The 13,354-nt window shown below is 42.8% G+C and overlaps 1 protein-coding gene across 1 annotated transcript in view; it reads left to right on the top strand.

Annotated features, from left to right (window-relative positions):
- Positions 1 to 13,021, top strand: part of ELP2 (elongator acetyltransferase complex subunit 2) — a 46,568-nt gene extending 33,547 nt beyond the window's left edge. The window contains exons 17-22 of the mRNA XM_061995450.1: positions 1,862 to 1,934; positions 2,367 to 2,553; positions 6,197 to 6,318; positions 6,786 to 6,928; positions 7,396 to 7,509; positions 11,219 to 13,021. Of these exons, the coding sequence (XP_061851434.1) occupies positions 1,862 to 1,934; positions 2,367 to 2,553; positions 6,197 to 6,318; positions 6,786 to 6,928; positions 7,396 to 7,509; positions 11,219 to 11,375 (796 nt within the window). The 3' untranslated portion in view covers positions 11,376 to 13,021. The remainder of the gene's footprint in view (positions 1 to 1,861; positions 1,935 to 2,366; positions 2,554 to 6,196; positions 6,319 to 6,785; positions 6,929 to 7,395; positions 7,510 to 11,218) is intronic.
- The last annotated feature ends 333 nt before the right edge of the window (positions 13,022 to 13,354 follow it).

Raw genomic sequence — 13,354 nt, 5'->3', positions numbered from 1 at the left:
CTCTGCACTTGTCCTGTTGAACCTCATGAGGTTTCTCTCTGCCCAACTCTCAAGGCGGTCAAGATCCCACTGAATGGCAGCACAGCCTTCTGGGGAATCAGCCAGTCCTCCCAGTTTGGTGTCATCAGGGTACTTGCTGAGGGTACACTCTGTCATCTCATCCAGGTCGTTGATGAAGATGTTGAACAAGACTGGCCCCAGAACTGACCACTGTGGAACTCCACTGGCCACAGGCCTCCAACTCGATTCTGTGCCATTGATCACCACCCTCTGGGGTCTGTCATTCAGCTAGCTCTCCATCCACCTCACTGTCCACTTATCCAAGCCATACTGCTTGAGCTTTCTGATGATGATGTGATGGGAGACAGTGTCAAAAGCCTTGCTGAAGTCAAGGTAGATGACATGTGCTGCTCTCCCCTAATCTAGCCAGCCGGTTATGCACTCATAGAAGGACATCAGGTTGGTCAAACAGGATTTCCCCTTGTGAATCCCTGTTGGCTCCCTCTAATAACTCTTTTCCTTCATATGTTTATTAACAAGATTCAGGATGAGTTGTTCCATCACCTTTCCAGGGATGGAGGTGAGGCTGACCGGCCTGTAGTTTCCTGGGTCGTCCTTCCTGCCCTTTTTGAAGACTGGAGTGACGTTGGCCTTTCTCCAGTCCTCAGGCACCTTGCCTGTACTCCATGTTCATTCAAAAATGATGGAGAGTGGCTTAGCCATCACATCAGCCAGCTCTCTCAGCACTGTAGGATACATCCCATCAGGACCCATTGACTTGTTAGCCAGGCTTAACACTCTTAAGTCTTTAACCTCTGCGGTTAAATCCAGTTAAGCACAGCCACCAGTCGCTCACCCTCCTAAGGTCTGGGCACAGTTACTACTCACAAAAACACAGTTCATCCCCAGTCTTTCAGGTGAGTGTTGGAGTCTGTCTATGGGATACATACATCCGGCACTGACTCTTCTGGACTTTGTTCAACACAGTAATTTGTCAGATAAACAGCTGTTTTAGCTGGAAGGAAAATTCTATGAACATTAATCTCAAATAAGAGCTTTGCAACAGTCTGGACCACAGGAGTTTATTAAGGGAACTGCCCATCTCTTCAGAGATAGGTATTGAATGACATCCCCACCTCCCTGCAGCTGATATTTAGCTGATATTTGTCCAATATTTATAGATTGCAACACCAATTTTACTCTTACTTCCAATCTGTTTTGTGACTGGTTTTAATTTCTTTTATTCTGTGTGGCATTTCTGTGTATTAGTTAAATCCTAGTCCAGATATGTGAGCAAATTCCAGCAGAACTTGTGCAAAGACTGGTTAAAAATATATTTTGTGAGGAAGCTAGAAGTTTTGTGGTTTTTACAGTGTTTTGCTTTTCTGACATGATTCTTGTCCTGTAGTTCAGCAATGCTTCAGTATTTCAGAGAACAGGCGTCCTTTGGCTGGATTTTTGTGGTGTATTTCGTTGACAATCTTCATGTGTGTGGCTTTTGATTTTTATTGGTAGTGTTAAAATTGCTTTACAGGAGAATAAGAATACATTAAATGTTGCTTTAGTCTGCTTTGCTAATTGTGAGTATAGCTTCTGCACTGCTCATGCTTTAGGTCTACGGAATGGTCTGGAGAGATCATTCTGTGGTCAGTTCCTAAACGTGAAAGAATTTATGCAGATGTTTGTGTTGAATGCTGGACATTCTTACGAATTATTTGGGATGTAATATTGAAACAGTGGTGTGAAGTTCCTGGCAGGTGCCTTTCATTTTTGCAAAGATATTTAAATTAATTTAAGTGTCTTGATACAAACTGCAGAAATGACTATGATGTGTTAAATATCTTTTTTACATTTATTTCAGATATGGACACGGATATGAAATTTTTTGTGTTGCTTGCAATAATTCAAGCACTGTAATTGCCTCAGCATGTAAGGTAAGAAAAGATTCTAGCACCATCTAGTGAAAAATGCCACTAAATTTCTAGGGCCAACAGAACAGGAATCCGAAATGGATTTGGGCTGAATTCTGTTCTTTCACTTAAATGTGATTTTGTATAGATGGCAGTTACCTTGCAAAGGTGAGAGTGAATGCAGATAAGATATTATTTGTAAATTGTATATGATTTATTATAAGGTATTAATAAGATGAATGATAACAAATATTGGTATAAAACATTTTCTTACTGATATATTGTCAGCATTAGTAGTAAAGGTAGTGAAACAATTAGAAACTTCCCAGAAGAAAGCTTTTTCTGACTTGACTGCAAGCCTTAAAACAAGCCTCCTACCATCTTAGCATTTTGAAACCTGTGACTTTTATATTTGCTTTCATTAATTCTCACTGATACTTTTTTCCATCAATACAGGCTTCCAAAAAAGAACATGCAGGAGTTATCTTGTGGAGCACTGCTTCTTGGAAGAAACTGCAGAGTTTGTCATTTCACAATCTGACTGTTACTCAGCTGGCATTTTCTCCCAATGACAAGTTTTTATTAGCAGTTTCTAGAGACAGGAATTGGTCATTGTGGAGGAAAGAGGACTCATCAGAGTCAGGTGAGATATGTACAGTAGATATACACAGTTGAAGACTTTGCTGTTCATTTGATATTTTTGGCTTCACACTATTTGGAAGAGAATTGTTCAAGTATCTTAATGGCCATTTTCCGTACAATATTTAAGAATTAATAGTGTTGTGGGTTCCTGTGGCCCTAAGAAGTGCAATTAATCACAGAATCCCAAGGCCTGGAAGGGACTTCGAAAGATCATCTACTTCAACCCCCCCTGCCAGAGCAGGACCACCTAGAGTAGGTCACACAGACACTCATCCAGGTGGGTTTTGAATGTCTCCAGAGAAGGAGATTCCACAACTCATCTGGGCAGCTTGTTCCAGTGCTCTGTCACCCTCACAGTGAAGAAATTCTTCCTTGTATTTCTTTGGAACTTCTTATGTTCCAGCTTGTACCCAATGCCCCTTGTCCTGTTGTTGGACATCACTGAGAACAGCCTGGCTTCATCTTCCTGACACTCACTCTTTATGTATTTGTAAACATTAATGAGATCACCCCTTAGTCTCCTCTTCTGCAAGCTGAAGAGCCTCAATTCCTTCAGCCTTTCATCATAAGGGAGATGCTCCACTGCCTTAATCATCTTTGTGGCCCTGTGCTGAACTCTCTCCAACAGCTCCCTGTCCTTCTTGAACTGAGGGGCCCAGAATTGGACACAATATTCCAGATGTGATCTCATGAGGGCAGAGTAGAGGAGGAGGAGAACCTCTCTTGACCTACTGCCCACAGTCTTTCTAATACACCCCAGGATGTCATTGACCTTCTTGGCCACGAGGGCACCTTGCTAGCTCATGGTCATCCTGCTGTCCACCAAGACCCCCAGGTCCCTTTCCCCTACACTACTCTCTAAGAGTTCATTCCCCAGCCTGTACTGATATGTGGCGTTCTTCTTTCCCAGGTGCAAGACTCTACACTTGCCTTTGTTGAATTTCATTAGATTTCTCTCTGCCCAACCCTCCAGCCTGTCCAGGTCTCATTGAATGGCAGCACAGCCTTCCGGTGTGTCAGCCACTCCCCCCAGCTTAGTATCATCAGCAAACTTGCTGACGGTGCCCTCTCTTCCCTCAAGGTCATTAATGAATAGATTGAACAGTACCAGTCTCAGCACTGACCCCCGAGGTACTCCACTAGACACTGGCTTCCTACCTGATCATCCAGCCCACACTTTCTCAGTTTTGCTGTGAGGATGCTGTGGGAGACAGTGTCAAATGTTTTACTGAAATTGAGACAAACCACATCCACTGTACTACCATCATCTATCCACCTGGTAACATCTTCATGAAAGGCTGTCAGCTTGGTCAAACATGACTTCCCTTTGGTAAAACCATGCTGACTGCTCCCAGTGACCCTTTTGTCCTTTGTATGGCTGGAGACAGCAGCCAGGATAAGTTGTTACATCGCCTTTCCAGGGATGGAGATGAGGCTTGACCAATCTGTAGCTACTCTGCTCCTCTGCTCCTCGGACCTTTCTCAAGGCTGGAGTGACATTTGCTTTCCTCCAGTCCTCAGGCACCTCTCCTGTTCTCCACGACTTACTGAAGATGATGGAGAGTGGTTTGACAATGACTTCCTCCAGCTCCCTCATCACCTGCAGATGCATCCCATTGGGGCCCATGGATTTATGTACATCCAGATTGCTCAACTGATCCTTGACCCAGTCCTCATCAACCAAACAAAACTTATCCTTTAACCTGACTTCCTCTGAAGTCTGGGGATCCTGAGGACAGTCTCCATTCAATAACTCTGCCTTCTCCATATCCTATGTCACCAGGGTACCCACCTCATTCAACAGTGGGCCTACATTGCTTCCAAGGTTAGTTTTGTCTGTAATGTATTTGAAGAAGCCCTTCTTCTTGTCCTTGACCTCCCTTGCAAGGTACAACTCCAATGAGGCTTTAGCTTTCCTATTTGCCTCCCTACATCCTCTGACAACAGTCTTCTGTTCATCTCAAGTGGCCATCCCTTCCTTCCATGATCTACAGACTCTCTTCTTCCACTTGATTTTGCCCAACAGTTCTCTGTTTAACCATGCAGGTCTCCTGGCTCCCTTTCTTGATTTTCTACCTGCTGGGATGCTCTGATCCTGAGCCTGGAAGAAGTGATCTTTGAATATAGACCAACTATCTTGGGCCCCTTTATCCTCTAATACCCTGTCCCATGAGATGTTCCCTGGCAATTGCTTGAAAAGGCCAAAGTTGGCCCTGCTGAAGTCCAGGGTTGTGATCCTGCTTGGTGTACAGGAAAGCTGGAAAGGGAATTAAAACGTGGAGAAAAATACAATCAGGACTTAAATGCTGTTTGATTGATGGATGTAATGAAGTCTGCTATTTGTTCTCTTGCCTTCTGCTTGTGATTTTATGTTTCAGATTTACTGAAATCAAGTATACTTGGTGTAGTGTAATGCCTGAACATCAGACTGGTATTCTATTAAGGAAAACTTTCATCTCAGTGATCTATGCAGGCTAGGCTAGAAGGTTCACTGCTACCCTGTGTCCTGCATAGAGCTGCCTTGTTCCTCTTCACAGGACATGACATTTTGAGACTCTTGACAGGATTAATCTCTGTCTCTGGTGTAGCTTTCTGATAATCCTGCACAATTGATTAATTTCACTAGTACCATCTCTGTCTGGAAAAAGCTGATAAGATTCAGTTGATTTTCTCATTAAGACTTTGAGCCTTGCAAAATCATGAGAAGATTGCTATTGAACACATTAATGGATTCCTAGAACAGATGCTTATGCTGAAAACATTTATTATTGCACTGTTGGCTTAATAGCACATAAACACTACTGAGCTCTATAGAGTTTTCCTAGAGACTTGGCAGTGAGTTTTGGCCCCTTCAGACAGTGTCCTGTTGTATCCTGGCTTGAGATTTCTGTTCTATTCAAACTTCTATTCTAAAGCTTGGCATGTTGTCCACGGTAGTTACAGAATGTTTCAGGGCAAGGAGTATGAATCCTCATAGGAAGTAGAGGAAATCTTTTCATCTGCTCATCAATAACTTTTCTGTTTACAAAGAACATTGATGCAAAGCGAAACTGCTGGTACTGGTGTCCGAAGAAGTGGTTATTCAAAGTCTGTGCTCCAAAATGACAACCTTTTCTACTTGGGAACATCATTCCCATTTACTGTTCTGCTGATCAGATTTATTGCCTGATTGTATGCATATTGAAATGACAGCCTGTCTCTTTGAGAACAGATTAGTCATTACATTTAGATCATTATGATTTGAGCTCTTGGGATTTTACTGGTAAATAGGAACTGTAGTGAAATTATGGGAGATCTGTGTAGACATTCCAGTATGCTAAAAGTTAAGTCAGTGTTCTTATGAAGAGCTTACATAGAAAGAACCTGAAGGTCTTCAACTTAAAATCCTCTGAAATGGGTATGTGTGTAAAAGATCAAGCAGTTGCAACTATTTTAATGCTGTAAGGGCTGACAGATGTGGTCATCAACAGATGCTAATTATTGTTGTAGTAAATGTTGGAAAAAAAATATTTATTTGGAGCTAAGTATTGCCAGTTGCTTTAAAGATGAGTAGAATAATGTCTGAGTGTTCCAAGTAAGGGGGACGATTACTCTTACTAAGAGTAGTTGAAGCAATGTTTTTTCCTTTATATGTTTTATTCCAGGACCAGTTTTCAGTTGCTGTGCGTACACAGACAAAAATACAGCTGTTCACAGTCGAATCATTTGGTCATGTGATTGGACACCAGATAGCAAGTATTTTATTACTGGCAGTCGGGACAAAAAGGTAATTAATACAAAAAGGATTTAAAAACTCACAGTTATTTTAAATGTACTTTAGATTATCAAATGCTGCTTTCTAATGAGCCCATATTCTAAAAAGCACAAAAAGCTCATTGTGTGTATTACCACAGAAATCAGTGAGACTTTCATATGCTAAATATAGTGCTTTGAATGTGTGTTTACAAGACTGCTCTACCAGTTAGACTTCCTCCTTTCTTTTTTTCATACAGTAAGCCAAGCGTATGTCACATAACTCTTACAGATCCCTCAGAATCTGTTTTTGTTGTATCTTTCATGAAATCAGTGTAAAAAGTTGAATCCTTGCAGCTAGACATTTTTTTACTATTTTAGAGATCATCCCCTTTGTTCTGTGCCCTGGGATTATTTAACTAAATTATTCCTTACAATTTTGTAAATACATTTACAAAAAGGTTAAAGTGAAAAGTTGTAGATGATTCTCTTTCTTTGCAGGTCATTATCTGGGGCCAGTGTGATTTATCTCTGACTAATGAAGGGAATATGTTGGATTCAGTCAAGCCATGTTCAACAGTACTGGATGCTGGGGATTCTGTTACTGCTGTTAGTATCAGCCGCGTGCTTACTCCTGATGGAAGGTATTGCTGTTTCTCTGTAATGCTGTTTTGTCTTGAATTTGAAATCTGTATTTTTTTTCCCCTCTAATTTCTTGTGGCTAAATATCTCCTAAAAGATACTTGTCAAATATTTTTACTAGTCTTTCAACTGAATTAACTCTTGTTTTTTATTTCCTGGCCTTCTGTTCAGGTGTATGGTGACTTCCCCAAACATTGTAACAAGAAAAACAAAAAATGAGGGGAGGGGGGGAATTAACGGAAACAGATTTGTTCTTCCAAGTGTATATTTTGCAGGTTTCTGCTTTGCTCATTTATTATAAACAAGCTTTGAATTAAATTGTTATACTTTCATGAAAGAGTAAATATTGATTCTAAGAGCAAGGTGCAACACAGTGTTTGCAAATTCCTTCTTGCTTGCATGACAGCCAGCTTCACTGAGATGCCTGCTCTAATCTCTTTCAGGACTAATGCAGTTGTTCTCTTGATAGATACATTGTTGCAGTGGGCTTAGAGAATGGGAAGATTATCTTGCACACCTGGAAGCAGAGCGGGCAAGAACCAGCACTAGCTGATTGGACCACATGTGTCGAGATGAGTAACAGGTATGTCTTTTGAAGTAAGTTAGGAGCAAGGAAATACTGTTCTTGAGACTAATAGTGCCAGAATTTTGTTCTTATGATATGGAACTGTTTTATTTGTATATATATATACTGAAGTACTGTCCACCGTTCTGGGCTCCCCAACTCAAGAGGGACAGGGAGCTTCTGGAGAGAGTCCAGCGCAGGGCTACCAAGTTGATAAGGGGACTGTAGCGTCTTCCTTATGTGGAAAGGCTGTAGGAAGTGGGGCTGTTCAGTCTAGAGAAGAGGAAGCTGAGAGGGGACCTCATCAATACTTACAAGCATTTCAAAGGTGGATAGCAAGGGAATGAGGGAGCCCTTTTTTCTTTAGTGTCCAGCGACAGGACATGGGGTAATGAACAAAGGCATCAACAATTCCACTTAAACACAAGGGAAAACTTCTTTCCTGTTGTTGTGGTTTGGCCCATCTAGCACAGCAGCACCAGGACAATCTCTCCCCTTCACCCCCACCCTTGTTAGAATGGCAGAGGCCCCAGTGAAATGGGAGTAAAAAGATAAGCAAGATTGTTGTGGATTGAGACAAGGGCAGGGAGGGCTCACTGCCAATTACGGTTCTGGCTGTCCTGGTTTAGGCCCATCAGGGGACAAAGGAGCACGATTAGCCTCAAGTACCAAAGACCTGAGGACTGACAAAGGGCAGGGAGAGCTTAATTGCCACTTAAGGTCCAGGACAAAACAGACCAGGCTACTCGGCTTGGGGGAGGAAACAGAAAATAATTTAATGCAACACGAACTAAAGCATAACCTTAAAACCCCAAAACATACCAACTTAACACAACACAGAGTGGTACAACGATGAAGAGTCTGACCAGCCCTTTAAGAACACCTTCTTCTCACTCCTCCCCTCTTCCTGGGCTCAGAGCCCTGATCCCAGTGTCTTTATCTCCTCCCCTGAACAGCCCAGGGGCGCAGGGAGTGGGGGTTTCAGTCAGTCTATTCCTGATAACTTCTGCCATTTGTCCCTCCTCAGGACAGGTGGGCTCCACACCAGTCCTCCCTGCAAGTCCGTGGGGTAACTCACACGCATGGCAGCCCTGCACGGGCTGCTCCGACGTGCACCCATTCCAAAGGCTGCAGCTCCTCTCTGCCTCTCGTGTGGGGCTGCTCTGCGGCACACGGGCTTTCCAACATGGCCTGGGCCATGGCCGCCTCCTCACACAGTCGCTCGCCTGTCTGGGTGCACTCACAGGGAGCTGCTGGTGGCTCTCAGTCCTGCCATGGCCCTGCATGGGTTGCAGGGGCACAGCTGCATTCTCACCACGACTTGCAGAGGGGTCTCTGGTCTTGCGCTCCTCTTTCTTCCTCCTTCTCTGACTGTGGGGTCTGCGTGGTTGCCTCCATCTTGTATCACTCTTACACCTCCTGCCAAGCACTTCAAATTCCCATCCCTAAAATAGTGATGGCAGAGGCACCAGATTGGCCCAGCTAGGCTGGAGGTGGGTCTGAACCCAGGAGCTGGGGGAGAGTCCAAAAACTCTTTACCGGGTCTTCACTGCAACCCACTCCTCCTGTTACCAAGCAAAAGCTGCTCCTTGCTAAAATGTGACATGGGCAAAAGACTCCAGTACTCAACTTAGAGAAGAAAGTAAGGAAAGTTTATTCTATTGCCTACAAGAAACAGAACAAAACAAAAAGCAAAAAGGGAGTAGGATGATGAGAAAATTACAACGAGCACTTTAAGATCTCCCTCCCTCATCCCTCCTTTCTTCCCGGGCCCAGATCACTGCTCCCATATCTCTGCCTCCTCCCCCCTCAACGGCTCAGGGGGGCAGGGAGTGGGGGATGTGGTCAGTCTCTCACAGATGGGCTCTGCCACTTCTCTCTTCTCATATGAGGACAACTCCTGGCATTCTTCCCCTGGTCCAACATGCGGTTCCTCCCCCGGGACACAGTCCTTAATGAACTTCTCTGGTGTGGGTTGTTCCCAACAGCTGTGGCTTCTGCCGATACAGGGTCCCTCACACGGGACACAGTCCTTGGTGAATATATCTGGTGTTGATTCTTTGCCACGGTTGCAGTTTCTGCAGTTGCAGGGTTCCTCTCTCGGGACAAGGCCTCTTCTGGGTATAAGTTTAATGAGCTGCTTTGTCGTGAGTTCCTCCCCACAGTTACAGCTGTGGATATTGGGTCCCTTCACTGGGACACGGCCTGCTCCGGCCATAGTGATAAAGGGTCCCTCTCTCTGGACACGGCCTCTTCCAACCATAGTTTTAAAGAGGAAAATCAGCTTTATCAAAGTCTCTACCGCTGATGCAGGGTCTTTAAAGAAATGAAAATAAATCTCAGCTTCACCAGTTCTCTCCATAGAATGCAGGGGAGTCTCTGTTCCAGCACACCTCCTCCTCTCTTTCCTCACTGACCTTGAAGTGACTTTCTCTCACTGTTCCTATTCCTTGTACCAGCACCAACCAGAAGAAGAAGGGACAGAAGAAGGAAGAAACAGGAAGAAGATGGAGGAAGAAACCTCCTCTTCTGGCTTCTTCTTAAAAAGTGATCATGCAGGCATCTAATTGGCTCAGCCCCAGAAGTGGGTCTGGCTCAGAGCTGGGGAGAGTTGTGAGCAACTTCTTACAGGAGCCATCTTTACAGCCCCTTCCCCCTTACCAGAAAAGGCTGTCATGTCAAACCATGACACCTGTGAGTGTGAGGGAGCCCTGGCACAGGCTGCCCAGTGAGGATGTGGAGTGTCCTTCTCTGGAGGCTTTCAAAACTCACCTTGAATGTATTCCTGAGTGACCTGACCTAGGTGGACCTGCTTGAGCAGGGAGGTTGGACTTAGATTATCTTTAGAAGTCCCTTCCAACTCCTACCATCCTGTCATCCTGTATGTAAAATTATTGTTATCCTTTTAAGAGAAGTCTGATCCCTGAAAGTGTAAAGATGTCTTTTGGGAAAACGTGGAAATAAAACTAACTTTTATTTAGATTTATTAAAAAAAATGCATGAAAACCAAGGAGGGAGTTAAATCCCCAAATACTTCATGCTATGCAAATGCTTTGAGAAGTATTACTCTATATGTTGGACTCACTTAAAGCTTAGTTACCTTTCAATGTAAAATAAGGTGATATAAAACACTGAAGGAGGGTGGGGAAAGAATTACTGTCAGTGTACTCAGCAAAATATTTTGGAGTGAGTCATGGCAAGTTATCAAGAGCAGCTTCTAGTGGAAGGCAAAGGAATGATAAGAGATGTGTACTGCTGCTGTAGGGACAAGTAGAGAGAGTCTGAATGTTACACTTGGAGGACCCTTCTGGATTCTTCCTTCACATGCTGGCATCGGTAGGACCAGAAGTGAAAGTTGGTGGTGACTTTGGCCTGCATGTGCTTGGAGTGAATGGGAGAGAGACATTGGGTAACAGGAAATTGCAGACTAAAAGCCAGAAATCTGTCATATCTCAGTAACTGAGATACTAGACCTTCATCTTAATGTGGTAAAACCTGAAATCAATAGCTGTTTAAATTATTGATGAGCGAGAGGATAAAATGTCATTACTGTTAATGGCCCTACTTAGTTTAAGAACTTAATACCTGCTGGTTGTCAGAAGTCAGTTTTTCCTCAGTTGGTAGTGTTAAAAGAAGAGTACTAATTACATAAATGTTGATGTTTGCTCTGGCATGCCCAGCTGTGTTTGACATTTAACAGTTATGTATGGATTTCTTTCTGTTGCAGCCAAAGCCATGCTCTTACTGTGAAACGTTTATGTTGGAGACATCATGTGGGCAGAGCTGGACATAATGATCAGAACAGCAGCGAGTGGTTGCAGCTTGCAAGTTGTGGAGCTGATCACTGTGTTAAGATATTCAATGTCAACAGATTTGCTCTTTAGCAAAGACAGCAGGCCTGTCTCTGCAAAACAGATTTGCAACATTTGATTTCATCTTTTAGCCATTTTGATTCTTCAGTTTCCTGCTTTCTGCTGTGGAAAATGAAACATCTGACATGTAACTTATTAAAGCAATTTTTGTGGTACTTTGAAATGTCAAATATTTTTCTAATTCTGCAGTTCTAGGAATATGTAGTATTTTATATGTTTTGGTTGGTGAATATGCTGGAACTTAGGGATGGGAGGTGAGGTAGGACAAGGGAGCATGATAATGAGACAGGTTTGTCCACAGTGACTCCAAGGGTAGGTGGAAAGCTGCCAGTACTTGGGTTCTTCTGCACTTGGGATTGCAAGTGGAGTACTGAATTGTTTTTGCAATCCTTATTAAACTTAACTGTCGGTTGCCTGCCAGTGCTGATGTTGCGTGTAGTTAACCAGAGGCCAGAGTTAAATATACTGCCTTCTCTGATGGCTTTCTCAATGAATGATATGGTTCTGGTCCAAGTCTTAGATTGCCTTACCTTAGAAGGAGTAGTTTGTGTTTGCATACTTGGCCAGGCCTCCTTGTTTGGTTTTATTCCTTTCTTCTGCTTTGCAGAATGCTGGACTTTTGCTTCTCGGTCATATGGGGCTTAAAGTCAAACTTGCAGACAGCTTAAATCGTCTGGTGTCTCCTCTGTGTACCTGTGAGCCCTCTCTGAGCAGAGTCTTACAGAAGAGCCACGTCTTACTTTGCTTGAGGGCTGTCTTCTACAGTTTGGGTAGGAAAAGTTTACAGATATCACAAGGCAGGAGCTAAAAGGTGGCAGCCATTCCTTACACTGCCTTTGGATTCTTCCTGACTTTGGAGTGCTTGGGTGAAAGCAGATTAACTTAGTTGTGCAAGAGTCTTATAATTTAAATAGAATGATCTCTTCTTCCAAGGTGTATGAGGAGAGATTTGAATTGGATATGAGGAAAATATTTTTCACCTAAAGGATTATCAAGCATTGGAACAGGCTGCCCAGGGAAGTGGCTGAGTCACCATCCCTCAAAGTACTTAAAAGACCTGTAGATGTGACACTTAAGGGCATAGTTTAGTGGTGAATGTGGCAGTGGTGGGTTAATGGTTGGCTGTGATGATCTTAAAGATCTTTTCCAACCTAAACAGTTCTGTGATTCTGTAATAGATGGTGAGTACTTCAGAGAGAAGCCTTCACCTCAGGAGGTGTGTATCTGATTCCAAAGTGTACTCAAGTTATGGGAATTAAATTATATTTGTTCCAGAACCACTTACTACCCAAATTGCCAGAAGTGGAACTTTGTCACACTTGTAACTCTGTATCTTACTTACAGTTTGATAAGACTGGATAATGCTTTCCAGTACAAGTGTGTCTTGCATGCAGTCTTCTTGTGTGTAGGCAAAAGTGAAAGGTCATATTAACTGTTCCTCTCTCTTATTTTGTGCAATGCTGTCATTAAACAAGCATCAGCTCTTACATGATTTAGTAATCCCATTTCATTACTCATGGGATTCTCGTGACTCAACTGCATTGAAGAATGTACCTGGGTGTTCCAACTTTAAATACATCAGATTAGTCTGTTGATCTCCCAAGTCTAAATGTTTGTAATAGAACATTTTATTTTCTATTAAGTTAAAGATTGTCAAGAGACACCTCGACACATGATTAGTATTTTTTTATGTGTGATGTTATCTTTGTTCACCTATCTTTGCTATGCATTTAGTGGGTGTTTTACATACGCCTTTATCTTCTCAGTAAAGCCACTAAAGTATCTTCAAACCAGTATGTAAATCAGCAGTAACAAGTCAAATAATGGCTTAATTATCTCAACTAATATCAGACAATTATTTGGATCAGTGTAAATGATACTAAGGAAAAGTCAGTGTAATTACAGCAATGGTTTTGGGGGTAGCATTGGCTGTTTAGTGAGTAACAGTTCTTTAAGCAGCAATCTGGTACCCTTTAAGATTATTACAGGAA

Source organism: Colius striatus, chromosome 4 (genome assembly GCF_028858725.1).
Source record: "Colius striatus isolate bColStr4 chromosome 4, bColStr4.1.hap1, whole genome shotgun sequence".
Taxonomy (NCBI): Eukaryota; Metazoa; Chordata; class Aves; order Coliiformes; family Coliidae; genus Colius; species Colius striatus.
Note: the sequence above shows the minus strand (reverse complement) of the source record. Positions and strands in the feature narration are given on the sequence as shown.